The sequence below is a fragment of the Rhipicephalus microplus genome, chromosome 10 (assembly GCF_043290135.1).
Source record: "Rhipicephalus microplus isolate Deutch F79 chromosome 10, USDA_Rmic, whole genome shotgun sequence".
NCBI classification, from domain to species: domain Eukaryota; kingdom Metazoa; phylum Arthropoda; class Arachnida; order Ixodida; family Ixodidae; genus Rhipicephalus; species Rhipicephalus microplus.
The window spans coordinates 4,106,104-4,133,791 of record NC_134709.1 but is presented as its reverse complement, the minus strand read 5'-3'; the positions used below and the strand labels follow the sequence as shown (position 1 = coordinate 4,133,791).

The following is a 27,688-nucleotide window of genomic DNA, read 5'->3' as shown; positions in this document are numbered from 1 at the left end:
AAAAAAACCTGACAATGTCATGCATTAAGAATCAATATTCATGGCAGCAAAAATCACCAGTACTAATTTAGGATTGAAATTTTGGTAACTTGCCGTGTATATGTGCGCTGCTACAATATTCGACGGGAAAAGGTTCCTGCAACAGTAAATAAAGAAGATGAGTGCCCCTTTCACAATACTGTGAACACTCAAAATTTCCTACGTCAGGTAAAGTAATAGTGCTCCCAAGTGTTTGTAATTGTTGAATTACGGAAAGAGGACAAAAACTAAAACGAAAGTTGACAGGGCACGAACTAACAACAAAAGTTTACTTCCTTAAAAACACACAATTTTTATGTACTGCACAGGCGCCACCATGCATGCACGATTGTTCGCTAGCTTGAAATGACGGGCAACTGCCAGAACATGAAATGACATGACTGCACAGATAGAAAAATTGTTCCTCATAGTGACTCAAACTAACCCTGTTTTTCTCGTGAAAAGTGGTCTTTGATTTTCGTTTCTTCATTGAAAATCGTAGAAATAGCTTGTAGTGCCACCTGGTGGCAGAAACTTAAATCATTCGATGTACCCTGTCATGTGACTGTAGATTAGCGTACACAGCCAACAGTTTTATTGTTAGTTTTGAAATATTGTTTGCTTTTTATAGTGAAGACTATTACTCCATAAAAATGTACAGGCCTGCCTTAGTAGTATGCATTACTGTGGCGCTGCCTTCCCATGACGTAATGATCTCATGCTCGTCAGCACGAACAACTTTTCTGCATGCTCATGGAACCGTGCATGCAGTGTCAGGTCTTTAAGATTTCGGAGCTACATGGTAGGCAGGGCAGGCAGGGCAAGCAGGGCAGGCAGGGCAGGTAGGGCAGGCAGGGCAGGCAAGGCAGGCAAGGCAGGCAGGCAGGCAGGCAGGCAGGCAGGCAGGCAGGCAGGCAGGGTAGGGATAGGGTAGGGCAGGGCAGGGCAGGGCAGGGCAGGGCAGGGCATGGCAGGACAGGGCATGGCAGGCGGGCAGGCGTACGGGAGAGCAGGCAAGCAGGCAAGCAGGCCAGCAGGCAAGCAGTCAGGCAGGCAGGCAGGCAGGCCTGCCTGCCTGCAGGTTTTCAGCCTAACTGTATCCTTATAGGGACACTGAGTAATAGCGATATCGTAATGGTATTCACTCTACTTTGTAAATTATGATTGTAGTTTGGTGATTGTGTTTGTGTTTCTCAACATGGTATTTGCAGAGGAAGTTTACCTTCACCAAGGCACATGTCAGCTTCAACCTCAAACTTTGATTCATTGTTAAAGGTAGTGGCAGGCATAAAAGAATAATATGTCAGCTTCCAGAGCGCAATGTGTCAACGACAGCTGCAAAGCCTCTCTAATGTTTTCAAGCTAGTTGCTCAGTACTCTGGGTAGTTCGGGGTGTCCTCACACTACTCGCCCTACTTGCCAGTGAAAGGGCGTGAAACTCATTGCTTCCATTAACTTTGTGGAAGGTATTTGTCATAGAGGGTGTTTTCAAGGAGTACATTTCAGATTTACTCCCATGGTAGGAGGGAGTCGCCAGAGGGAGTTGCTAAAACTAAGCACACAGGCCTCAAGCATTTTCGCCTGCATCGAAAATGCCGCCACCACGGCAAGGATTCAATTCCGCGACCAGTAGGTCAATACCACCGTGGCGAGTGATATCGTCTGATAGGTAAATGATTCTTTCATTAAATCTGACATCGGCAATGCCGCTGCTATAGCTAAAATCTTACTTGTGCATAAGTCAGTCGCATGTAATTCAGAGTTAAATCCACAAGATGCTTCGAAACGCTGATGTGTGAAACAGCCACGAGATGCAAAGAAACCCTGCGCTGCAAGTTTTGTACCGAAGTACGACGCATGAGAGCGGCATCATAATGTGTACGATCATCGCCACATGTATTGTGGTACGTGGCGCTCTTGAGTGGCTAAAGCCAACAACACATCTAAAACTGGAAAATCACAGGCACATTTTTGTCGAGAGTGTGTGAAAGCATGCAGTCATGTTACTCTTCCTCATCAGAAGGGACGCGCACAGCCCATGACAGCAAGATCAAATTACATCTCTGCCCTTGGTTTCATTCAGGTGGCAGAGTGGATAAGCTTGATAATCAAAATCAGCCACAACTGTTTAGCACGGGGGTGTTGTGATTGCAATATTTTGTACCATAAGATACCTGATACATTTTCAAATGTATCGCAAATAAAGATACAGATATTAGTCTTCCGAGATGTGTCAGGATGCAGACACAGGATACCCAAATAGCACATCTAAGATAGTGTTACATGTATCTTCGATACTGCCCAGTCCTGGGTATAACGGTCTGCAGGACAAACTAAATAAAAAATTGAGGGACCCTTAAGCTTCGTCTCTAAAAGTTGAACGCGATATCAAAATCCGACCCCCTAGTGCGCCCTTCAACTGCTAAGTGCATACTTGTTAACATGCTTTGTTACATACACACACACAAGCACACACACACACGCCCACAGTAGATTGTACCAGCATGCACGCGCGAATGGTACATACAGGTTTTCGATCTAAAGCAAGAGTCGCATGGCCTTTAAGATACACGCCTCGCGCTTTCTATCTCGGAGGCTATAAAGAGTCTGACAATGCTTCACAGATAGCAGCACATCATTTAGCGTTTGCCATTTGTTTGATCAACGCCTCTGGAAAAAAATGATATGTTTTCCGCTAGATGGACATAGTTGTCCATGTTTAGAACTGTTTGAAAGTTCCTGTGCGTTTTTAGCGGCGATGGCTGCAATATCCTGACCTTTTTCAACGTAGTGTGAGGCGTTTCAAATGCGCCTACGAATTGCGGAATGGGCTTGTTTTTGTCGTGACACCTGTCAAACAAAATGCGTTAAAGGGGCCCTGAAACACTTTTTCAAGTAACTATGGAATGGATTCACTAGAAGAGCTTATTGCCTCAAGAATTAAATGCCACAAAAATTTTTAAAATCCATTCAGTGTGAGTGGAGTTACAAAAGTTAGTTGCATGCTGCAATTGCCTTTTTTCTTTTCTCGTCCCGACGAAAGCGCTGGAAGCTAAGCAGGGCCAGGAGTGGCAGGGACAAAGAAACTACATCACCCATGCCTCGTGACCTTGGGGGTGTTTTAAAGACGATAGTCTTTCTTGGGGACCTTGGACGTAAAAATTTTGGTCTTCATGTCTGTACATTTGTCTGTTTGTCTGCACTCACGATGCCTCAAGCGGCATAAAACGGCCAACCCCATCCACAGCGCCCACCAATATAGCTCAAGGTTTAGCGTTCATAGTTTCGCGGTTGTCAATTAAAAAGGCAAATATTGCGCATATCTGAGGTGCCATAACGACATGTCTATGTTTTGTATGTCTGCCTTTATACTAGAAGAGGCCCATACAAATAACTCTAAGGACTGTAGCGTTTAACGCGCTGCGCTGATAGTGCAACGCGATGCTCAAGAAGGTGTTTCCAACGCTTTGCTACGACGGCACGGTGGTGGCACCTGCCCGTCGCTTTTCATTCTACACCTTATCACCTCCGTGACTGGCGCGCATCCTTCTCCGCGGTCGCGCATGCCTTCGTTTTCGAAGATAACTGCCAGATGGCGCTCGTGTCTAACATGCCTAGATGCGCTTGTTTGCCTCCGTTACACGCTGGAGGCACACTTAACTTAGTGCCTTCAGAATACCATTCACTGATTTTCTTGCGCAGAACATCAAATAAACGTTGTGTTCACTCTCTTCAGACGCAATAATGTCCTCTTTCGACGACATTTACAGTGTAACATGTAGATTTGGACCAATTTTTCTTCTTTTTTTCTGCGAATGTGCAGCTCTTTCATCGTGATCCCACGCACACGCGTGGACAAGTAGCAGCCTCCCACGGCGATCTCTGTAACGAGCTTTTTCGCTCACGAACGATTTTTCGCTCGCAATCAATGGGACTGACGCCGAGGGTAAAATTTCTGCGACACGAGCTCTCTAACACTATTGCGTTAAAACCACTCGTGCCTGATCAAGTCCAGCAGCCTGTCAATGGCGACGTTGGAGAAACTCGAGCTTGGCCTGGGTGTCTCGACGACGTCCAGCCGCACAGTGTTTCCTGGCGAGAGGAAGGCCACGAGGCCTAGCGCACCGGCTGCGGCCAGGAACTTGCAAGCCAAGGACAAGGTCAACGCGCACAGGCCCACGCGTCCGAGCACGGGCGGCCGACAGCTTCCCAGCGCGGCCACCACGCTGGTGCTAATCAGCGGTAGCGTCACGCCGGACATCATGCGAAGAAACAGCTCGCCTGCATTTCAACGAAAACAACCATCTAATCATGCCCTGAAACGGTGTTGGCTGTGGCTTTTCCCCCTCACACCTAGAAATCACGGGATGGCACAGTCGGGCATAGCTGGTTGCGTTTGTCAAGCCAGGCCACAACGAGTCCACTAATGAATTTCTGGCCAACCCCGTCTTAATAGACACAGGCATTCGCCTAGCACGCTTTGCAATTTACAGTGTCCCTGAATTTTGCACGCAGGACTGCGCGAGAAAAATGAGCAGTGGCTTAGCTCGGCTATGCCAAGGTATACCTAGCGTGAGCTATGAACGAACGGACGAATAATGATTGGACAGACGGACGGACAAACAAAAAGAGAAATCTATGCTAGCTAGTGGTAGATCATTTTTTGATCAGCTTACAACATGAGAAAGGACGAGAACGCAGATCAAGAATGCGACTACACGAGCGCTGGACTTGGAGGAGACACAGACGAACGGACTAGCGAGCGAGCGACCTCACGCGAGTCATGCGCCAGTCCACATGTCCCTCTAAGAGCTTCCAGGCCTTCTCCAATGCGCCAGCTGTGCGCCCTCTAAAGGCCTGACCCCACGTACCCGTCGCAGTGCATGTCTTTTTGACGCGGCGTCGAGCCCTCTCCCATATGAACAGAGGGAGCGTGCAGCTTCGCATAGCCATGCACCCTAAATAACCTCACGCTGACGCGCTGCGACGGATATGTGGGGTTAGACCTTAACAGTTCCAGTACACTCTAGCCGTGTGACGTCAATGCTCTTGGCGCTTTCCCAGAACTGCTCACCGTAAGCCACGCGAAGCTGCTTAACCTCGGTCAGTGTAGCTTAAGCAACAAAACACGGACGAAGGGAAGTACACAGAATTGGCGCAGACTTCAACTGTACGTTCACACCGAGCGTGGATCTGGAAAGCAGACATGGTTTGATGGCAACAGCGGAAAACCTGTGGTTCCTTGCCAAGATCGCGCCCAAACAAATCTTCTCTGCGCAAAGTTTTCCTCTTCGACCGCAGCAAATTGGAGCCCGAGACACGCGCAGTATCGTTTAGTGCTGCAAGAAGACGACACGTACTGCACAAGTTGGTGGATAGCTTCGCCCCCGCGGTGGAGCGGCAGAAGGACAAACGGACAATCAGAACAGCCGCGCACCCCACGCATTCTCACTGCTTCTTCGTCTTCATTCGCTTGTCCGATTGAGTGTTTTGTGTTCGGTGTCAATCTGCCTTGATATTGAAGGCCAAAGCTGCTCAATGTGAATAAACATCAGCCTGACACGTGCCTATAATAAAAACAAGAGAAAAAAAATAACATTGCCAAAAACTACGGTGCAAACGCTTAACAGCAAACATTGATGATAGTGATGTGCAGAATTTCGCTCATCCTGGGTACTTTTGTTCATCCGCACTTTCTCGCGCAGCTGTACAGATACGTTTATTTTCATGTATTGTTCATTTTTAAAATTTATGATCGGGTACTTTTGTCTAACTCCCAGCTTTTATTTTTCTTTTCACCACCTTTACGTATTTGCTATTGCGAAATCCTTAGCTGCCTCAAAACATGGGACATTTGACCATCGGCAACAAGTGGCGTCAAAACTTTACATGAGGTGATGACATCATCATATAAAGCCATCGCGACGTCGCAGAATGCAAATTTTTGTGACGTTACCATGGCGTCCCTAATTCCGGCGTCACTTCATATGATGTAGCACCATATGACGCACGACACCCTTGTAGCGTCTTCCTTGGGGAGCCGAACAGAACCACGGAGAGCGCCCGACTTCGAGAAGAGAGAAGAAATACGATGCTTGGCCATGTTCCTTCTCAGTATTAGTGGGGAACGTGAAGCCACAGCTCGTGTTCCTCCCTGCTGTACTACTGGGAAGAAGAGAAAGATGCCTTCGAGTCATCTAAGGCGAATTGCATGAGTGACCCCCATGGGTTTTCATTTTGTTCAATAGTGATAGATGAGATTTACCGTCACAAAAGCAGGATAGATTACAAGAGACGCTGTAGTGGAGGAGTCCGGAAATTTTAACCACTTGAGGTTTTCTAACGTGCACTTAAACCTAAGTACACTAAAAATACAGCCAGAATTTTTATTTTTTTTTGCGTCTGACTTCATTATGTTGAGTTATTTTGCTGTTTAGTCAGACAGCCGAATGAGGGTATGACATATTAAGTATGCATACACATGGAGAGATGTGCAATTTGTGTCATATTTTTCTGCCTCGCGGGTCCCGCGTACACGATGTTGTTGGTGGTTCTTGATAAAAAAAGGAGCTAATGTCTGTATGAGATAGGGTAAGAGGATAAAAATAGTAGATAGCGAGAGATGTTGCGGATGGAGCATGCACCCTACAAGAGTTAAGAAAAGGGAGAGACTAAGAGATAAGAAAGATCACGGTCGAAGGTGTACGAAGATGGCGCACTCTCGACGAGAGCTGCAAGACCTTGGAAGATCGCGGACGGCGGGCTGATCGGCGAGAGCTAAGCTGGCGTCAGAAATCGCGGACGACATGGAATCCACGAAAGATCACCAGACTCAGTAAAACTTGTTAAGATAGTTGGTAATTTGTCATATTGTAAGATTGTTAATGTTACATTCACTACCGAGGTACCCCCAGAAACCTGTGTACAGTTTTTAGACCTCAAGCTAATGTGGGACTGTGACCACTTTTGTTTGTATTACCATCTTCGTGCGAAAAAGGGACTATTGTTGCATGATTCTGCACACTCTAAGACTGTTGCGTATGATTCTGCACACTCTAAGATTGTTTTAAAAGAAGAATCGCTTCGCTTTGCCTTGAATATGTATTGACAAAACTGTGCACATCCAATTATCAGCCGCGGGCTTCCCTTCATCAGTCATTAACATGGTCGTTGAGCCACTAATGCAGAAGATGAAACGTGGAACACAAAGGGATGGAGCTTGGGATCTATGGGGTACAAGCCTCAAGTGATTCCGTTTTTATAAAGAAGGCCGCTGCAAGGCATGATGTGGCTCCAGTATCTTTGGCGCCAGAAAAGCTCACCAAGTTATGCCCACGCATTTGCAATGGCAAGTTACTTCTGGCAATGGTTGCCAGAAGTAACTTAGAAAGCCTTCATTAAGTGTTCTATGGGAGTCCTATACTCTATTACAACAAGTGCTCAAAGTTTAGCTTTATGATTTTTTTTAATTAGGCGCTCGAATGCGCGTGAGAACCACTTGTACAAATAACTTAAGCGGCCAAGGGGACAGAAAGTTAGATGATACTCATCGCTATCAGCAACCCAATTAACTAAACTTTAATAATTATCTTTTTACTGGCTGTGGTAAGTTGGCATGTTTATATTGAAAAGAAATGTAGGCAGTGGTGTTTGTACACAGTTTTAGTTGAAAGAATTTTTCTAGCACGCCTGTGCTCCAAGATATCTGGCTCCAAAGTTTGTCTTTCGCATGGTTACGCATGCAAGACTATGAGAATCTGCGCAAAGCTCGTCCCTAAAGTGACGCATCTGTTGTGTGTAGTGTTTAGTGTGTGAATGGGGTGAAAGCGTAGGCATACTTGATAACAATTACCCTTGCTCTCTCGGCCGGCAAAATCAAAATGTGACAGCACGGTGCGCCATAAGCCTTACGTATGATCCTGATGAACACGATAACAAGAGACCATTTTTCGCGATGTTTTTTCGTGACTTTAGATCACATGAACGTCGTCTTGTGAACGCATTAGCTTCACCATCCTGTAGTAGGGTGCCTCCAATAGCACAGCGTCTCTGCATTGAAGGTCTATTAAGGAAATCCACGTGGAGTCCTTTTGAGCTAATATGGCTGCTTCTGGCGTGAGTTATTCTACCAAGTGCTTGCAATGGCTGAAATGAATGGCAACGCCTAGCTTGCAATGAAGCTATCTTGCCCCTCCACCTACACCGTCCCCTTCCAACAAGGCCCACTTTCATAAACATATTTCGACACTTTTGCACAACAGGCTCTGTCCACCTTCCAAGATGGACCCCGAAGGCAATCGTCGATGAAGACTTGAAATAAATGTTGCATGCGTAACCTCGATGCCGGAGCTCAGCATCCGACAGATTGCCGATCACTGTGGTCGCAGCGTCGGAACAGTCACAAATGTTCTAAGAAAGCACAAATTCCATCCACACTATCATGTTTACCTTCGTCAGGACCTGATTGAGGCGGACTTTGAAAGGCGAGTTGACTTCTACAAAACTGATCAAGAAAGTGACTTTTTGCACAAAACAATTTGGACCGATGACGCTTGGTTTTGCCGAAATGGAAGCGTTAATCTTCAAAACGCTCATTATTAGGCACAAAAAAAACCACACTAGCTGAGGCAGCACAAGCATCAAGTTCGTTGGAGTGTAATTGTGTGGTGCGGCATACTTGGAGACAATATCATCGGACCTCACTTTTTGAGGACAACCTGAACGTAAAGATGTACACAGAAGAAATATTAGGTGTTGTCATTGATGACCTTTTCTGCAGTCTTTCCCTGAATGACCTGCACCAGGTATGGTTTCAACTTGATGGTACTCCACGAGATTTTTCTACCAGGGCGAAAAACTGGTTGGACAGCCGTTTTTCACAACAGTGGATTGAGCATGCAGGAGCGATTTTTTGGCCACCAAGACCTCTTGACCTTTCTACACTCGACTTTTTTTTTCCTTTGGGGCTACCTTGAAGATCGAGTTTACGTAACAGAGCCCATCGATGTTAGTGAGACAAAATAACATCTGCCTGAGCGAGTGAGTATTCCTGCAGAAGTAGTGCACCAAGTCATCGTGTCGACGCGAGAGCGGTTCATGCTGCGTTACTGCCAAAGGCAGACATTCTGAACACTTTTGGGGGCGTTTACGTCTTGAGAGGTGAAGAGTTTCAATGAGATTTGCGCATGACCGAAATAAGCTTAAGTAACTGCAGGAAATATGCATTAGCAAGAATAAAACCATTCCAGTTATTAATGGTGGTGTTGTTGCTCTTCATTTCAATAAAAGTTACAGTACTTGGACATCAGAAGTCTTGTCATTCGCATAGCCCAGGCAACGACCACGCACGCTTTCCTAGTGATTATTAGACACGCACACTGTCATCCCCATTCTCTGCTCGCATCATTGCTCGGCATTGTATCTGCCACTATCGTTAGAGGCTCTGCAGTTGCGTGTTACGACACTGGTTGCAAGAGTTCTCGATTTTTTAATTTCGACGGCCGAGAGGGCAAGGCTAACTGTTATCTCCTATGCTTATGCTTCCAACCTTTTCACACACTAAACAGCGCAAACAACAGGTGCGTCAATTTAGGGAGGAGCTTTGCACTGACCCTCACCCTTTGGCAGGGGCAATCATGCGAAAAACAATTAAACTTTTCAGCCAGATATCTCGGAGCGCAGGCACGCTAAGAAAAATATTCCACCTGAAACTGTACAAACACCACTGCCTACATTTTTCAATAAAAACATTACCGCAGCTAGTAAAAAGTTGCTTTTTAAATTTTAGCGAATTGAGCTGCTGACAGCGATAATTATCATCTAACTTTCTGTCCCCCTGACCACTTATTTGCACAAGTGGTTCTCATGAGCCTTAGAGCGCATAACTAAAAAATCGTAAAGCTTAACTTTGAACACCCGGTATTATGCTGCGGAAAAGTGTACATCGGGCAAACCGAGAGATATGCCTAAATTACCGGCTCAGAGACCATGCGCTAAAAGTTAAAAGAAAACCGAGGATAAGTACGCACATCTTGTGAAACATACTGCCGCACAGGGTGTGAACTACGGTTTCCAGACACATAGGCTCTCGGAAGAAGCAGAAAATTCGTACGTCTGCTGTTAAAAGCATATTTTATTGAAAAAGATAAAGATAGTCGTGTTAGGGAGCCATGCTTGGCGTTACATCAAAACGAAATATCTTTTCTAAGAGCAAGGGTTTATTGCTCTTAGCTGGTTTATCTGTTTTTTTAATTTTTTTCCCTTCGATTTTTAAAATTTGCTACCTTGTTGGGTGGTGGTGCTTCTTTGTTGATCATTGCTTTTGTGCATTTTACTGTAAGTATATATAAATGGATCATTTCGGCACAATAAGCAGTGAGCGCTGCGTATGGTGTGTGTTTCTCGTGTGGCAGGGTGTGTAATGTATGAGTGTTTTGTGGCAGTATAAAGTTGCTCTCAATTTTCTACAAGATCACCAGACTTTGCTGGCCCGACCATTTGCTGGCCCGACCATTTGCTGGCCCGACCATTTGCTGGCCCGACCATTTCCTGGTCGTGCTTTGTCTCCAGCGCGTAAAGCCACATGCATAGGCGCCACTTCATCATTATTGGTGAAAATTTCGAAAAAAATCAGAGTGAGAGATTGTGTTATTCGACAATAATTCGCCTTGGTCAGTGGGTGATTTCATGCATACCGGAGATAGAGGAATAAGTATGCAGCGTCGGAATCAATTGATGCGGCGTTCTGCTGAGAGCAACAACGTCATACATAACCGACAACTTATCTTGACAGCGGAGCGAAGGAAGGATTTCCGCTCATTTGTGTTGCCCAGCAAGTATAGGGGCAATTTTGGTTTCGCTCACTCGCATTGCTAAACCTGTTTCACATGCTAGCGACCGAGCGGAGGCAGTCGCGGCGTGAGGACGCGCAACGCGAGTTCGTTTCCCATGCGCCGCTGCTACCGCTGCTCTTGCGCGCACCCGCTGCTCTGGCAGGCAGTGTTGCCCGCAAAACATGCCACCGCTGTTTTCAGTCGTAGCTAAAAACCACGCTTTGCTCCAAGTATCCTCACTTTGGCACCCTTGTACTGCGAGGTTCTTCATCAATAGGCGCTCGACTTTGGCGCGTCTGTACCCTGATTGTACTATGTGTAACGTGACTTTTATAATAAATAAACAGCGTTTGCAGTCACTTTTTGTTGTTTTGGCTTTTTAACGTTTGATGCTTATTGCACGCTCATACAACTGGCCATGAAGAAGCAAAAGCAAGAGTTTGCTGGTATGATTCTATTAGCTTTTCCAACTAGGTGAAGGCTTAAGAAATGCGAGCGTGTTTCACGCAGAACTTCGTGTGTTTCTCCAATTCATTTCTCTTGCTTTCAGCGATTGATTTTTGGGACGCAGCATATATACACCTGCAAAATTCATACCTAAATTTTTGTGCTTGTTCGCTGGAGTCACAATAAAAGTTTATATAAAAAGGCTCAGTGGTGAGCTGCGGCCGTGTTTTTGGTCACCGTGTGGTATGTGCGAGCACATTCTTCATTGAAATTTTCCGAATGGTCTACATCTTTTCTGGCACTCAGATTTGTATGTTTCTACACTAAATAGTAAGCCCCTTAGGTTTTTCAATGATTCAGTAGACCACCTCAGACAGAGTTTCACCAACGGCAGGTAGCATAATATACGTGATACACTTGTCCCGGTTCTTTGTCTGCTGTATAATAAACTTGTTTAACAGGCATAATAAACAGGCTTAACACATTTAGAAAATTTATGCACGAAAACGCAAATAGAGGAAACATTCCTATTGTTCAGTGCATAGATTGCAGTGTCATAATTTCAAGCATTTTTTAAAATAAATTTTCTGATGTCAACGGGCTGCACAGTGAGACACTGCGCATCCCGTTGACATCACAAAAACAGGCGTAGTGAAAAGCTGGTGATGTCCTATATGTGAAAAGAAAGGCATTCTTGCAATAACAGCTTTTTTACTACGACTTCTTGCAAATATTTGAGTCTCATAATTAATAAAGCAACAAGGCCAATGATGAGATTATGAGTAAAGTTTAGGAGTGTTTTTTGGCGTGGTCATGTGGTTCAGTTCTGTAAATTCCAGAGTTGTCAGAAATGTCGCAAAGTATAGTCTAGATAAGAATAATAAGACCCACATTTTTTTTTTTTTTTTTTTTTCATTTAGTCACTTCAATGAGAGTATGTAGGGAAATAGGTGGCATTCAGTGCATACCGGGAAACCCAAGGTAGACGATCTGTCGCTTGGTCCAGGGGCTATCAATGTAACGGATGGTAAATCCCAGTGCCGCACCGGCCACTAGTCCGGCAGCCATCAGCAGTGGCAGCGGCCGACTCGACACGCCGTCTACCACCTGCTCCGGCGGCGATGTATCGTCCACTGGTAGATACGATTCAGTCAACCATGTTGGGGCACTTTTTTTCAACGTCGATATGAACAACTTACAGCCACAACAGAGAGCTGAGCTGGAAGCTAAGTATTCATTCTAAAAGTCACACAAAGTTCAAGGGCGAAAATGTATACTTCTTTCTTTCTAGCCTTCCTACAAGCGCTACATTATCCTCGCCGCTTATTTCGTCAAAAACACGTGTAACATAAGCACTAACTGTTCATTCAGTCAGGAATGTCGCATCTTTCGGCTACACACTCTAATCTCCGCATGCACAGTTGCCGATGAAGAAAACAAAATGCTAAGGTTTAGTTATAGTTACAATGGGCACTACCTAAACTCTGTTAATACATTCAAATATCTTGGTGTTACCTACACTCAAAACCTAAAGTGGCACCATCAACATTGAAATAATTTGCGCTAGAGCACTTCGAAAACTGGGATACATAAAACGAACACTCAAGCACTCTACCAAGGACTGCAAATTAACGGCGTATAAATCGCTCATCCGACCATTGCTAGAGTACGCCTCAGCGGTATGGTCACCCTATACTGCACTTGACATAAATATGCTCGAGGGCATACAGAAAAAAGCAATACGATTTATATTTGGCCGGTATGACCGCAATTTTCCTCCCTCATCTCACGCATGCTCATTGTCGTTAGAACCCCTTGCTTTCCAACGCACACTTGACCATATCACTCTGCTACATAAGATTGTACACAGCCGCAGTTGCATTGAAGCACCGATTTCTTTTTGTGATTCAGCACGACGAACCACGCGCCGATCTCACCCACTCAACATTGTTCCCTTCCAACCATTTGTAAATTGCTTTAAGCATTCCTTTTTTCCAGCCGTTGTTGAGATTTGGAACAACCTAGATGGTTCCCTACGCGAAAAACCAATTGAACTGTTTTTGAAAGAACTGCCTAACCATATTTTGTAATATGTTTTAAATGCTTTGTATGTTTTTTCGGTATTGCTTAATGTATGTCCGTTCCTTTTCCTAATGTACCCACTCCTGCTATGTCTCGTGTATCGATACAGCAGTATCTGTAAATAAATAAATAAATAAATAAATAAATAAAATCAGTTCATTGCATGCGCATAATAGTCATGCAGGACAAGGCAGAACGGACATGCGACTGCAAACAGGGTACGAGACAATTTACATGCAGATATCTATCATATGTCGACTAATAGAGAGCTTATTCACTCTAAAGTGGCTCCTTTGGCGTGTCGGTACGGCATATTGGAAGGAAACAGCCAGAAAAAACGAGAAACCAGAGAAAGAAGGACAAGGCGCTCTGTATGTGCCCTTCCTTGTCTGATTTCTTGTTTTTTTCGCAGTTATTTCCAAAATTATTCATACTGATGTCACGTGAACAAAGTGATGGCATCACTTATTGAGCCGCAAAAAAATCGAAACGCCTGGAGAGAATAACACAGTCGATTTACGTATTTTCAATGGTTCCTTAGAAGTCCTGCAAAAGAAAAAAAGAAAGTGGCGTCCTCACGCTCTCCCAGTAATGACGTGATGCCAGAGCGGCCAAGAAAAAAAAAGAGAGACATGGCACACTCAGTCAAATAACCCCAGGTTTTGGCCAAACACACTTTGGAACTTGCAAGTCTTTACTCATCTCACCGTGAGCCGTCGCGTGATGCTCCGACGGCGAGCCCATCGCGCCACAGCGAATGCGTCCCAAGCCACCAGCGGCCTCGCTCTGCGGCAAGCCCACACACAAAGAAAGAAAAACCTGTTCTATAAAACTTATTCTGTTATAAAAAAAAAAGCTTATTCCTAGGTTTACTACATGACCAGGATTTTGAGACGTGCACGTACCGCCATTTCTCGGCAGCAACAGTGATAACCTGCCGTAACTCAATAGCAAGTAGGCGAAAAAAATCACGTCTGATCACTCCACTTTATATGCAGGGGAGATACACTGGAACATTCTGATAAAGTTATAGTGTTGTACTACAAACCACGTGGCTTTTCTCCTCGCCGTGGTGGTCTAGTGGCTAAGGTACTCGGCTACTGACCCGCAGATCGCGGTTCGAATCCCGGCTGCGGCGGCTGCATTTCCGATGGAGGCGGAAATGTTGTAGGCCTGTGTGCTCAGATTTGGGTGCACGTTAAAGAACCCCAGGTGGTCGAAATTTCCGGAGCCCTCCACTACGGCGTTTCTCATAATCATATGGTGGTTTTGGGACCTTAAACTCCACAAATCAATCAATCAATCATCAACGGGGCTTTTCTAGACTGTTCAATAAGTCTACCCAATCAGCAGTGTCCTGTGAAGCCACACCCTTTGCAGTGCGATACCGCAGACGTATGGATGGATGCTATGAGCGTACACTTCATAATGGAGCGATGACATGGGTGCCACCAGGCTCGCAAAAAAAAAACTAGATCTTTTTTTTATGCTGGCCTAATGCATTATCTACTTTGATTAAATCGATCTTATTACAACAAAGGAAAACATAAATATGTGTTCCATCTCTCTGCCCTTCAGGCAGAATGACCTCATTTTTCCACTATTTCTGCCTTTTATCTCTACTTTTCTGCCACGAGTACTCTAACCGTCTCTTACTTACTTCTATTGTGGACATGTTCAGCTTTCCAAGTTTGTCCCTGAAACCCAAAGCCTCATGTAGGCTTGTACTCACACATATACCTGGGTGGATATTGCCGCATTCAATCAGAACATGTTCTATCGTTTCTTTAACTCCCCCACAGCATGTACATTGTTCTTCTCCTTTACTGAACATTGCATTATGACTACGCATTCTAAGGCAATCCAACCTCATTTCGAACAATAACGCGGTTCCCCTTGAATTATCATAAAACCTCTCCAGCCTTTTTTCGTTTTTGCCCTTTCAGTAGTTAGTGATAGTCGGTTTCTTTTCCATCACTGTCATCCAAAAAATCTTCTTCCCTTCTCGGACTTGTCGCTTAATGCTTTTTGTTGCCGTGTCACCTACACTTCCAGCCCTATATATGCTGGTGAGCCTCCTAGTTCTCTTTTCCCACTTTGTGTCCATGCTCTTCATATACAAATACCTAAACACCTTCTCAGCCTATCTGCTCTCCTTCATTTTCCTAAGCCTCTCTTCAAATCTCATTTTTCTCTGAGCTTCTCTTACTTCAAAGCCTGTCCATTCCATATCCCCTTTTACAGCCTAATTCGTAGTCTTCCTGTGAGCGCCCAACGCGAGACGCCCCGCAGTCCTTTGATTTACATTTATTCCTGATTGCACCTCTGACTTCATGCACACGACTGAGTTCCCAAATGTAAGCCCTAGAACCATTATGCCTTTTCACAGACCTCAAAGCACTTCGTACCTATTATACCCCCATAACGCTCTGTGCTTCATTATTGCAGCACTCTTTTTCCCTTTGCTGCCGATGTTTTTTTCCGTACCTCCATATATCTATCTCCCTCATTTACCCATACTCCGTGGTACTTGTACTCGCTTACCCTTGGTATTTCTTGGCCCTGTACTGAGATCACCTGGTTTTTGTGATCATTGAATGCCATCAATCCACATTTTGTTACACTAAATTCCAGTCCTAGAGCCTCACCTTCCCTTCCACATATATCTACCACCCGCTGTATATCGTCCTGACTGTCCGCAAATAGGACAATATCGTCTGCATAAAATAGAGCTCGAGGCTTCTGCTTAAGCATTGCGCCAGCCTGTTTGTGTGAATGATTAAACACCCTGTTGCTACCTTCCAGCACTTTCTCCACTTTTACCATACGTACAACATGAATAACAGTGAGGACAAAGGACAGCCTCGTCTCAGCCCCTTGTCAATTTCAGCGCTGTCATTGCTACTTATTCCTTCCCATTCTAAGCAAACTGTAATTTCTTGGTATATTTTTTTTCAAAATCTGTATACAGTTATTACCTATGCCCACTTCCTTCAATATGTCCCAAAAAACTTCATGATTAACGTTGTCATAGGCCCCAGTGATGTCCAGATAAGCTACGTATAAGGGTCTCTTTCCTATTTTAGATATTTCTATACACTGAGCAAAAACAAACAGGTTATTGTCTAACCACTTGTCAATTCAAAATCGATTCTGAAGTTCTCCCAAAATATTATTTCGCTCTGCCCTCATTTCTATTTTTTATTTTACTCCCTGCATTGCCAACCTGAATAGCACATATATAATAGCGGTCAATATGAGCGAATGCTAACTTTTTCTCTCTTGCCTTTATCGAATAATTTCATTCTATTTTTCCGCCAAGTGTCGCGTATTTCCTTCTCCTGTAAGCACTTTTATACAAATTTCAGCAGTGCTTCATTGCTGTTATGTCCTAGTTTGTTAATGAGGCAGGGGGAACCTCAATTAGGCCCAGAGTAGTGTGCTTATGAATTTTTCCTTCGACCTTCTTCCAATTGAAATTCTCAAGTACTACCTCTTCCTCGATTACACTTTTTTCATACATTTACTTCACGAGGAAGTCACTAGGGCAAGCTTTTTAAACAAATTTCTGTTACCTTTCGGATATGACCTAGCACCTCATACCCTTTAAATTTATTTCCTCCTTCATCTACCATGTGTTGCCACAATGTGACAAACTTCCTACCTAGCGCTTTTAGGTTGCTCCAAAAAAATTCTATGCGCGACATTCTTCTTTTCCCGAATCTGTCATGCAGCGTTCACTTTCACCTTTAATTTTTGCCTCGACCGATTTCTCCGCAGTGTTTTTTTTTTTCTAAATACATTTCCCAAATTTTGTTGACTTTATCCTGCGGCTGTTTCTCCCTTTTTGTCTATATGTGCTCCTGTGATGCCTCACGCTGCTTCTCGATAGATTTCCGGATTTCTCTGTTCTACCACCTTTTTTGCTCTCTTTTTTCCTTTCAGCAAGTAGCCTTCTTCTCTTTTTCCATCTCCCTTATCACTTCATGTAACAGCTCACGATACTCCCACTGTTTGCCCGGTAGTTTTGATTCCCCTGCATTACTGCTAGTGTCTTGAGTGAGTCAAACGCCGTCTCATAATCTATAAAGGCTATGTATAGGGGTTGGTTGTATTCCGCGCATTTATCTATTGCCTGACTGATAGTATGAATATGGTCTATTGTGGAATAGCCTGTAGGAAATCCAGATTCTGCATTCGAACCGAATTTGTCATTGCATGCTAGGCTGCTGTGCTATCTCTAGTAGGGTGTGCTGTTGCACTTTCTTAGCACTATAGAATACCACCTGACAGCCTAGCAGCTCTCAACTCAGGTAGCTCACCTGACTTTTTCTTAACAGTTTGCAAGTCCAATTTCCAATAAAAAGAAACAGCACGGTTTCGAACCTGAGACTGTGCGCGCTTAGGCCGGCTTAGTGCCCTGGATGACCCTCTGTCTCACGCATTTATTTTCTCCTACCTTTTTTCTGTCTTGCTCATTTTTTTGTTTTTGTTTTTGCCATGTGCTTCTTCTACTATGAGTAAATGTCTGCAGATCTTGCGAATAATTTGAAGCTGCGCTACTGAATTCTTTTTGATACAGGGGAAGCCACCTCATCAAGCTGCTCAGTACATGTAGTAGCTTTTTGTGACACCTCCTATCTTTCTTGAGGAAACTGAGGAAACTACACATGACATGAGGAAACTACACATCATACAAAAAAAAGCCATTCGAACCATTGTGAATGCTTCACACGATAGTCATTCAGAACCACTTTCCTGCAAGTTGCATTCGGTCTCGCTTTCAAACCTATATAAGCATATCCTCATTAAGTGCTATGAATCAGAAGTTAGAAAAAAATACCAATCCCTTTGAAGCACCGCTTACTTGTCACATAACGTACATACACGTGACACCAGATTTTAAAAAATGTGGGAGGTTCCGCGTTGCAGAGCTACTTATGGGGAACAAAAGTTGTGCATACAGTTACCACGTCTCCTAAATAAACAGGTTTCATAGCAATGTGCCTTATCGATTTTCACTTTTCGTGCTTCAAGTCTTTACTGTTACTATTTCCTTTCTTTTTCTTTTTTTTTCAGTAATTGCTTTTAGCGGCGGAATTTCGCTCGTGAAGCTTAGCCTATATTATGTATTTAGATTATTGACTTCATTCAAACCGTCCGGTATGATGACTACAATTTTCACCTTTGTAAAAACACAGCATTATGTAAACTTGTATTATTGAATTTCTTTTTGTATATTGTTTCTTGTTTACTTGCACTGCTGTACTGCATTATGTTGATTGCTTCGTACTGCTGGCTGTCTGTCAAATGCTATGGTTAGTGGACGCTTTTAAGCCCATTTTAGAGGCTTTTTGTCCACTGCTCACAACATCACTGTACGCTGTATATTGATGTCGAAAATAAACTGAAATTGAAATGAAATAAATAGACCTACATTTGAGTCATACGCTGTTCTAGTCACCGCTTGAGTTCTTGGTGTGTCGATAGGGCGGAAGACGTGAATGGTCGCTGGTAAGCAGAAGCCCCGTTGACTGAGCTATGCTGCTTCGAGGATGCTTCGCCCCTCAACTCGAGGTAGGCTGGTGCGCACAGGACGCCAGTGTTGAGCTTTATCGATGTGGTATACCATTACTAGAACCAGCTAGTGGCACGTTCACTTGTCTAGCTACATCCGCAAAGGTGGTGCCCCAGACGCCTTCTGTGTGAAAACACTGTCGCGTTGGTTTGAGCATGGGTCTTGTAAAACCTTGTGTCATGAAGGAGCGTGCTGATGCTTCTGCGTGTTCCCTTTCTTGCGTTTTCGTTCAATTTTCTTGTTCACCTCTCGTCTTTTTGGACAGTTCGTGGCTGTGGCCATTTGAGAACTACCACAGCTGCGGCACTTCTGTTCTGTGTTCGGACATTGCGTACCCTTTTCGTGTTGCTGCAGACCGCATGTCAAGCACCTAGCTGCCAAAATATTCGGCCATTGTTCCTTGTGATGCCTCATCTTGTGGCATATGTCACAAACAGCCACTCGTGCATGATACAAAAAAAATGGATCGCAAATTACCGCAAGCCTACCTGATAGGGTAAGCTATTACCCCTCAACATGACCATGGCAGTGCCTTTGTCACCAAGGGGGCATGTCTGCAGAATTTTGCACTTGCGGCAGTGCAATGAGTTCATTAGTTCCTCAGAAGTCAAGTATCCAGCATTACGAATGATGCCTCTGACTTGATTGTGATTACACCTTCATATGCTTGAAAGGTCCTTTCCTCCGATTGGCAGAGACGCTATCGCGAGAAGGAGGTTGCATACCTCCGGTTCAGCCACGTCGACTGCGAGCTGGCTGCTATGGCCTAAATAGCGAACCCTTAATTCCAGTAATGGGTGAAGAGAGATTGAGATGAGCAGAAATGTGGCGATTTATTACTCTATCTGATCGTACAAACATATGGTATTCACCTTATCATCACCTTAACATAACGTTATCACTTCTGGTGGTGTCATGTTCCTGTTGTCATCGTTGTAGAAGTGCAAACTGGTTTTATAAACATCTGAAATTCTTCAACATACGTCTGTGTGATACAATTATCCATATGTTTAGCGCAATTTTATGATCCATCACATGGTCATCTTCCCAGACAACGCTCCGACAACCTGAGGTTGTCCTGAGGATGACCTACACCGTACGAAAGTATGACCTGAGGAAGCCCTCAAATGAACCTCAAGTGGTCCTAAACCAGTCCGTTTGTCCGGCCTCAGATCGTCCTCAGGGCATCCAGAAAAGAGCACATTATGATGAGTCTAGTACTTTTTGAGGACGAAGCATACAAGACCTAGGCACTCATCAGACCTTACGAAAAGTTGCTCTAATTCTTCTTTTGGAGCGCTGAAATGACAACTGATCAATCAAAAGTGCCTGAACATGCACACTCTTTAAAGCACTGCCTGTGAGGTTTCAGTAACAATTTCTTCAAGTATAGCAATAAAAACAGCAATGCACAGAAAACATGTTTATTTTCAGGAATGAAACTTGGCAGTTTTCACTAGATGAGACTTCTTGCCCTGTGCCTTCAGAGGTCTTCATCCGATGGGCTTGACAACGCGACACTTTGAAGACATTCTGTAGTAATAGAAAGCAGCATATCTTGAAGCACAAGTGAATTTAGAGTATCAATAAGAATATTAAGACAATAACAGCATGCCAGATTTGAAAGCATAAAATGAAAATTATATTACCATAATGTGCAGGTACGAACTAGCCATTATATAATGGTGAAAATGATTTATATAGTTCATGCTTGCATACACATCAAAATTCGAGTAAGGCAAGAAAATTATTTAAACTATAACAGCAAAAGTATCATATGTTATGATAGCTTCAACAGCACAGATAATAAAACTCACCCTCATGGTGAGTGCGAGAAGTTCTTAAGCGCTGCTTCTGGAGCTTTTCCCCAGCATGCCGAAGCCACACTTTAATCACACACTCGATGTCATTTTTTTTTGTTTCCGGAAAATTTCGCCTCACGGCCTCTGAAAAAGTACAAAGTTCATAAAACAGGAATTACACAAACATAATACATTAATATAATGCTACATAGGTTGTTTGAAGAAGTACCTCTAGTCAGCATGATCGACATTTTGATAGGTGGGCACATCATCATTAAAGGTCCTTGCCATCCTTCCCCATGTTAATTTCAAGAGTACTGACATTGACACTATGTGTTGCATTACAAGAAGAACACCACGAAGAAGACATCATTGTAACTTTTTTGAAACCTAGCATGCAAAGAATGATGAGGCGCCTTTGACGAAAATACGTCCATGTATGAAAATGTTGACCAGCTTGTCTTAGGTACTTATTCCTGTTTAGAGATCCTCAGTGATCACTATGAGCTTCCATCTGTTAGTTTTCATCTGTACATAAGATTTCCACTACAGTTAAGAATGCCTAGTAGTGCTACCTGATAATAACTTCTGCAAGTAGTGAATGCTTGCGTATGTGTGCCATGCAAGTATACTAGTGTGCTTGAAGAAGCTGCAGGGTTTCTTACTGACAACAGATATTTCATGCTAAAAATTTTCCACGTTTAAGCACATAATTTTAATTAGCAAGCATCCTAAAAAATTTAATGCTTTCATGAAAAGATTGTTCTTTTGCTATTGACTTCAAATGAAAGATAATGTGGATAACAGACTTAGAAATGTCTGTACTCAAACACGGCTCTTGCAGCACATGGTGTTGTGAAACAAATTACTCACTGCAAATGACATCTGTGACACCTAGATCCACAAACTTCCTTTTGCCTTTTTGGCCTGCCCAGCTGAACTGCACAGCAACCTCAAGGCTTAGCAGAAGCTCCAGCATCCTCCTGGCTGCTGCCCCAAAAGTTGAGCCACCAAGGCCAGCAAGCTGCTGTATCTGTAAAGTTTTGAGGTCATTATTTTTTTTAGAAGAGTAGCTTAATGCAGTGACTAGAAAAAAAAATTATAGAAAAATATAATGAATGACGTACAAGCTTTAGCTTAATGTTGCCATCAGCAGCAAGTCTCCCCTCAAGACTTAGAAATTGGTCAATATCCTTGACCGGTGTCAAAACCACATCATCATTTGTCTCATCTTGAAGCCTCACTGTTGTGTTGAAAAGGTGCTGCTGCATGGCATCAACCTGTCGTCCCAGCTGCTCTAGCCTCATCAGGATAGTTTGCGAAATTCGCATGAGTTGACGCACGTATTCTGTAAAGACGTGTTCATGAAGTAATAGCGCTGAATTGCAACATATAAAATGGCAAAAGCTGAGATAACATTGAAAATGAGAAGTGCTACTAAACACAGCAAAACAAGCACACAGTTGTTTATGGCTTCTCTGCACATTATTGTCGGTTTTAGAAATTTGTGCCTACATGGCTTCAGTTATTTTGTTAGCATGCTCAGTGATGCCTTTTTAGGACCTGAATACGCATGCAGAGTTGACACTGAGATGAAGCACCTTCATTGCGTGCTGTGATTCAGTGTACCCATATATTTACAACCTAGTTTTCAACAAAAACTTGGAATAAGTTCAGAAAAATTGTTGAAAGTTAGGTTATTAAGTGAATTTGTGAAAAATAGAATAAGCAGAAACAGATACTTTAATGTTTTAAGCACTGAAACAATGTGTGACCAGACCATACATATAACAGTTGCCATAGTTTTTGCAGCAAAGTGATGCCACTATCACTTTCCCAACGAAAGCAAAAAAAAAATGTTTAAAATATAACTCTTCATTTATGGGGTAAAAGCGTGCTCATCGCCATCAAAGTGACACACAGTCCTCATTTCCACTGTGATCAAGAGGCATGTTCTCTACACTAAATAGGCGACAACAGTTGTTTATGAATTAAAAGTATTAATTGTGGCACCTTCGCTTCAATTTTTCTGAGACATCAGGTATTTACACTTGATAAAGCAACTACAGTTAGTACATTGTTCCGAAATTGCAAATAAGCAATTATGCTGCTTACGACTGGCACAGCTATAAGACAAAACGTTTTGCTTAGCACTTGCAAAGATTTTAATCTAAAGAGAAAAAAAACTGTATTCCCTAGACAATAAATACAAAGATTGTCTTCACCTCTGAAGTGGCACCCGGGTAAGAAAGCTTTAATGTTACTTACCAGGAGGTGAGCTTCTATTGCTAGAGGGGAAGCCTAATGAAGACCCATGGGTATTATTGTGTGCAGTCCCTACAGAAGCATAGATGAAGGTTTTAAGATGCACTTCTAAAAACTAGCTCTGAACATTTCATCGAAAGTATTCTTACATGAAGGGCCTTGCTGACTACTGTTATGTTGCTGCAACACTTGCCTTTCAAGGTTGTCTGCATGCTCTGTAAGTGACAGTTCCTACAAGTGACAGTTGCCATTGTTTTTGCTACAAAGTGATGCCACTGTCATTTCTGTCTACTGAAAAAAAAATATTTTTTTTTTGATTATGGGGTAAAAGCGTGCTCATTGCCATCGAAGTGACACGCAGTTTTCTCATTTCCACTGCGATCAAGAGGCATGTTCTGTACACCAAAAAGGTGATAACAGTTGTTTATGTATTAAAGCTTTAATTACTGGCACCTTAGCTTCAATTTTTCTGAGACAACAGGCATTTACACTTGATAAAGCAACTACATTTGGTACATTGTTCCGAAATTGCAAATAAGCACCCTATGTTGTTTACCACTGGTGCAGCTATCAGACGAAACGTGTTGCTTAGCACTTGCAAACCTTTATAACGTACAGGCAAAAACACTTTGTATTCCCCAAACAATGAATATAAAGGTAGTCTGCATCACAATAGGTGCCGATCTAAGGAAGCTCTAATGTTACTTACCAAAAGGTATGCTTCTAGTGCTAGGGGAATTGGAAGGTGTGTGTCTACTGGTAGGAGAATTCCTGATGACATTTTGCCCCTCATTATATCCTGCTCTCTGAGCAGGCATAGATGATGTTGAGGGAAAGCCTAAGCCAGGCTCGTGGCAATTATTGGGTGCAGTCCCTGCAGAAGCATAGATGAGCCTTTTAAGCTGCACAATTCTAAAAACAGCCCCTGAGCATTTTATCAAAAATACCGTCTTACATGAAGCCCCTTGCTGACTGCTGTAATGCTGCTGAAATGGTGGCCCTTCAAGATTGTCTGCATAAAAAAGAAAAGGGACAAGAATCAGAGTGATGGGACAGTTATTTTGGCCAGTTACGCGAAGCTCCCACCATCTTTCCATCAACACTTGCTGCAAAGCTTTAGTTGCAAAGTGATGCAAAGCTTTAGTTGTTCCAGAGTTTAGAAGGCTGGAACTACATTTACACTTGACACACCAACTACAGTTAGTAAGTTGCTCCAAAACTGAAAAGAAGCATCCATGCCATTTAGCTCTACCATAGCTTTAGACTAAACATATTGCTTAGCATATGGAAAACTTGGTGCCTAAAGTAAAATAACAACTTGCATACATAACACACAATAAATATGAAGGTAGACTTCACACGTAAAGTGACACCCATGGAAGGCAGCTTTTGTATCACTTACCCAGAGGTCTGCAGTTGTTGCTGTATGAACCTCTGTAAACATTTTGACCCTCAGGTGATGCCATTCTCGGTGAAGGGGCTCTTTGTGATGGCCTAATGCCTGCTGGTGAACTGGAGTCGAACGCAGGCACTTCACTGATATTGGATCTAGTCACTGCAGAAACATAAGTGAAGCTTTGAAATGTAATTCTACACATGCACTTTGAGCTGTTCATCAAACATAGTCTTACATAAAGCCCCTTCCTGGCCTGTGGTGCACTGTAGCATGCAAAAGTAGCATGCTACAGTGCACCACATGCACTGTAGCATGCATTACATGTGCACTGTAGCATGCAAAAGAGGGAAAACAATGCTTTTCCTTTTCAAATACACTTTCAGGCATTTCTGTGAGATGTTCTTCAGAGGCCAATACCGCAGACTAGAAGGCTGAGACACTGAGTAAATTCCCAGTATGGAGGAAGGGCATGGCAGAGAATAAAAATCTTCACACTTGAGGAACTTCCTTCCAATTATGCATGGCTCACCGCACGGGAGATGAGCAAAATTGTCAATAACGACGATTGACCCATCACTTAGCCTACAGCACCCATTTCTCTTTTCAGCTCTAAGAATGACATTGCCAGGCAATGTTACTTTTTTAAACTCGGGGCCTCGGCATGGAGCAACAAGTGGCCCGTCAGCATGCTCTGCAGCAAATACGACATGGCTTTCAGTTTTCTTATGCCTCAGAGGACGGTGTGCCTGCTCAGCAAGCCTGTTGCAAAGTTGCTCCAAGGGAAGGTCTGGCTTTCTCAGCATTCTCTTTAACGAGGACATATGGTTTTCAAATGGGAAGGCACTCCATGAGTCCAAGGGGCCAAGGTGTGTAACATCATCTGCCAAATGACACAGGCCATGCACATTGTGTGAAACATGCTCTTTGCCATAAATGCTTATGAATGTCCGGATAAAAAACTTGAGCATGTTTCCGGCATACTCTATCTCACTTGCAGGTGCAGCTGGTGTGGAAAGAACAGAGATCCCCACATGTAAAGCTAAGAAGTTCTTGTACATGTGTGCAGGAATCAGTGATGACAAAACAACGGGTCCTCCATATAAAAGAAAAAAGCGAAACTCAGTCGCTTTCCACCGATCAAGTTCAGCAATGCTCCTCGGCTTTCGGCTAAAATCACATGGAACACACCGTGCAATTTGAGAATTTTTTTCCGACATCTCAAGACGCACTTTGCTTCCAAGTCTGGTCACTTTTGGGCCACGTACCCACAGTGTCAAGAGCTTGTTCATGACACCCAAGCACACAAGGTGCATGTAATCTAATGGTATATCTTTCACTAGGTCAAAAGGAAGTTCCTCAAGAATACTTTCGCCTGTGTGATGCTCCTCCTGGACTTTTAAGCGAAAGCTGTCATCTGTTCGCTTGCGAGCATTGACGTTTGGGAAGCACACCCTGCCCTCACAGTAGACACCTTTTACGTCACATTTGGTGCAGCTGTAATAGCCTGTGTGGCTTCTGACATATAATACAAATGCCTTTGCTGGTGCATCACATATGAGGGCATACAAGCTAACAGGAATTGCAGTTTCTCCAATGGTAATCCCTGTTGTGATAGCAGCATTTATGTCACAAACAAATGGTCGCAAAAAATCATTCGCGTTGTTGGGCTTGCTGCTTCCGAAAAAAACACCCACTATAAATGGTGCTTTGTCCTCCAAATTACTTATGCGTCCCAGTATGCACCAAAATTGGCCCCGTGAACTTTTTGAAACCGGCAGACCGTCAATGTTGAAGCTAAGCTTCAAAATTCTTGGTAGTTCTGCACAATCTTGCAGCACTCGCTGTAGGCCTGCACTGAGGCCGAAATGATGGTATTTCCCGCCGGCCAGCTGCAACACTTCCAGGCACTTCTTGGGCGTCTGTAACAATGCCCTTGCAGTTGAAGGGAGCGCGCTGAAGCATTCGTGGGACTGTAGTACTCTCAAGAGCGATGTAACTGAAGTGTGCGATGCGCGAGATTGTAAGGCCCACGCTTGCAGTCTCTCACGAAAGGCCAGCAAGCTGTCCACACTGCCGCGTTCACAAACTTGCTCTTCGTTACTCCCAGTCGGTGCCAATTCGAAAGAATCCCTCTGCCTCACCTGCGAGGTCGCCGAAGTCGAAGCCGCAGCGCTGCTGTCATGGAAGGCACGCCGTTCGAAGTCTGTGTGATCGTGAGGCACAGAAACACTGCAGCCGCTGGGGTAGCACGCGTCGCCAGAAATCAAAACGTGTCCTTGGGGCACATCCGTTTCTGGAACGATCGAGGAGTGTGCCGAAGGCCGTTCTCTGTCATGAACACAAAGGCGACGATGGCCGTCTTCGAGGTCGACCGCACAAGCCTCGGAGGGCAAGTCGCTCTCTCTTTCGGCGTTGCGGGAATCTCGGTCAACGTACCGCGTGTCATTTATGACATCGGCCTCACTGTCAATAAGCTGAAAACTAGCATTGACGCGCCGATTAATTTCACGCCGAAATTTGCGATCCGCGCTCTCAGCCATCTTGAACAGCACAGAGCACAGTAGAATGGTGGCTAGACCAAAGAACACCCACCACCAGAACACGTTGTTAGGCTAGTCAGTTGGTTTGTACATACATACATGAATAAGCAGTAAAGATATACAGCGCGAGGCTGAAAATCAACTGTCCTCTCTTTTTTTATTTATTTACCTTTGCGGCTTACAACTTCAATATGAAAATTTAACAGAAGACACTCACCTGGCATGCTTACGATTCTTTGAGGGCTTCTGCGAGAAGCTTCCTCTATGGCGAGAAGTGTTGTATTGGAATGTTGACTCGACCAATGACTCGACTTGACTTACTGCAGGCCCATAATGATGATGATGATAGTTGCGTCACTTTAAAATGGGTAAACAGTGTCGTAGACATCCAGATTTAAAAGCACCTTGACTGCGCATGGTGACCGCATTAAGGTACTGCTTTTTTTTTGTTAGCACCACCACAACTTCAGTCGCCCATTCGTTTTCCCACAGCGTTCTAGTTCCAATGCTGCTCTATTCACGATAACCTAGGCCAGCCCAGTCGTCAGCATGGTCAGTTGTCGTCTGCTCGATGGGACCGTGCGGCATTGCAACACTGGACACTCGAGAATAACGTGCTCGCTATTCACAGTTTTCACGCCTGCATTCATTTTGGAGCCGACACCGTTTATACTCGCACCAAACTTGGTCTGCCGCACGTGCGTTCATTGGGGAAACGGGTCAGACCA

General features: G+C 43.9%; 2 protein-coding genes across 13 annotated transcripts in view; both read right to left on the bottom strand.

Annotated features, from left to right (window-relative positions):
- LOC119181108 (excitatory amino acid transporter 5-like) overlaps positions 1–27,688 on the bottom strand; it is a 135,533-nt gene that overhangs the window by 81,437 nt on the left and 26,408 nt on the right. For 7 of the 10 annotated variants that reach the window (XR_012886433.1, XR_012886432.1, XR_012886434.1 and 4 more), the window contains exons 2-5: positions 14,087–14,165; positions 12,266–12,430; positions 4,020–4,299; positions 94–136 (exon numbers count right to left, since the gene is read on the bottom strand). Coding sequence is in view for 7 of the 10 variants with exons in the window: in XM_075874907.1 (XP_075731022.1) it covers positions 94–136; positions 4,020–4,299; positions 12,266–12,430; positions 14,087–14,165 (567 nt within the window). In the remaining 3 variants the exon portion in view is untranslated. The remainder of the gene's footprint in view (positions 1–93; positions 137–4,019; positions 4,300–12,265; positions 12,431–14,086; positions 14,166–27,688) is intronic. The other 3 variants (XM_075874909.1, XM_075874908.1, XM_075874912.1) reach the window with 3 other exon arrangements.
- Positions 20,366–24,707, bottom strand: LOC119183601 (uncharacterized). Of its 3 annotated transcripts, XM_075874893.1 has the most exons (10): positions 24,656–24,707; positions 24,427–24,579; positions 23,980–24,036; positions 23,734–23,898; positions 23,174–23,239; positions 23,028–23,096; positions 21,887–22,107; positions 21,633–21,792; positions 20,775–20,903; positions 20,366–20,490 (listed from the first exon to the last, which is right to left on the bottom strand). In XM_075874893.1, the coding sequence occupies exons 1-10, from the start codon at positions 24,690–24,692 to the stop codon at positions 20,441–20,443; spliced, it is 1,107 nt and encodes a 368-aa protein (XP_075731008.1). In that variant the 5' UTR covers positions 24,693–24,707; the 3' UTR covers positions 20,366–20,440. The 3 variants fall into 3 exon arrangements, with proteins under 3 accessions (XP_075731008.1, XP_075731009.1, XP_075731010.1); XM_075874894.1 differs by lacking the exon at positions 23,174–23,239; XM_075874895.1 differs by lacking the exons at positions 23,028–23,096; positions 23,174–23,239.

Excerpts from the sequence above, each read along its gene's own strand:
- LOC119183601 (XM_075874893.1), bottom strand. The coding sequence starts at position 24,692 with ATGCTACAGTGCACCACAGGCCAGGAAGGGGCTTTAT. Across the intron at positions 24,580-24,655 it reads AGGCCAGGAAGGGGCTTTAT|TGACTAGATCCAATATCAGT; the intron begins GTAAGACTATGT and ends ATGTTTCTGCAG. Across the intron at positions 23,097-23,173 it reads TAGTCAGCAAGGCCCTTCAT|GGACTGCACACAATAATACC; the intron begins GTAAGAATACTT and ends ATGCTTCTGTAG.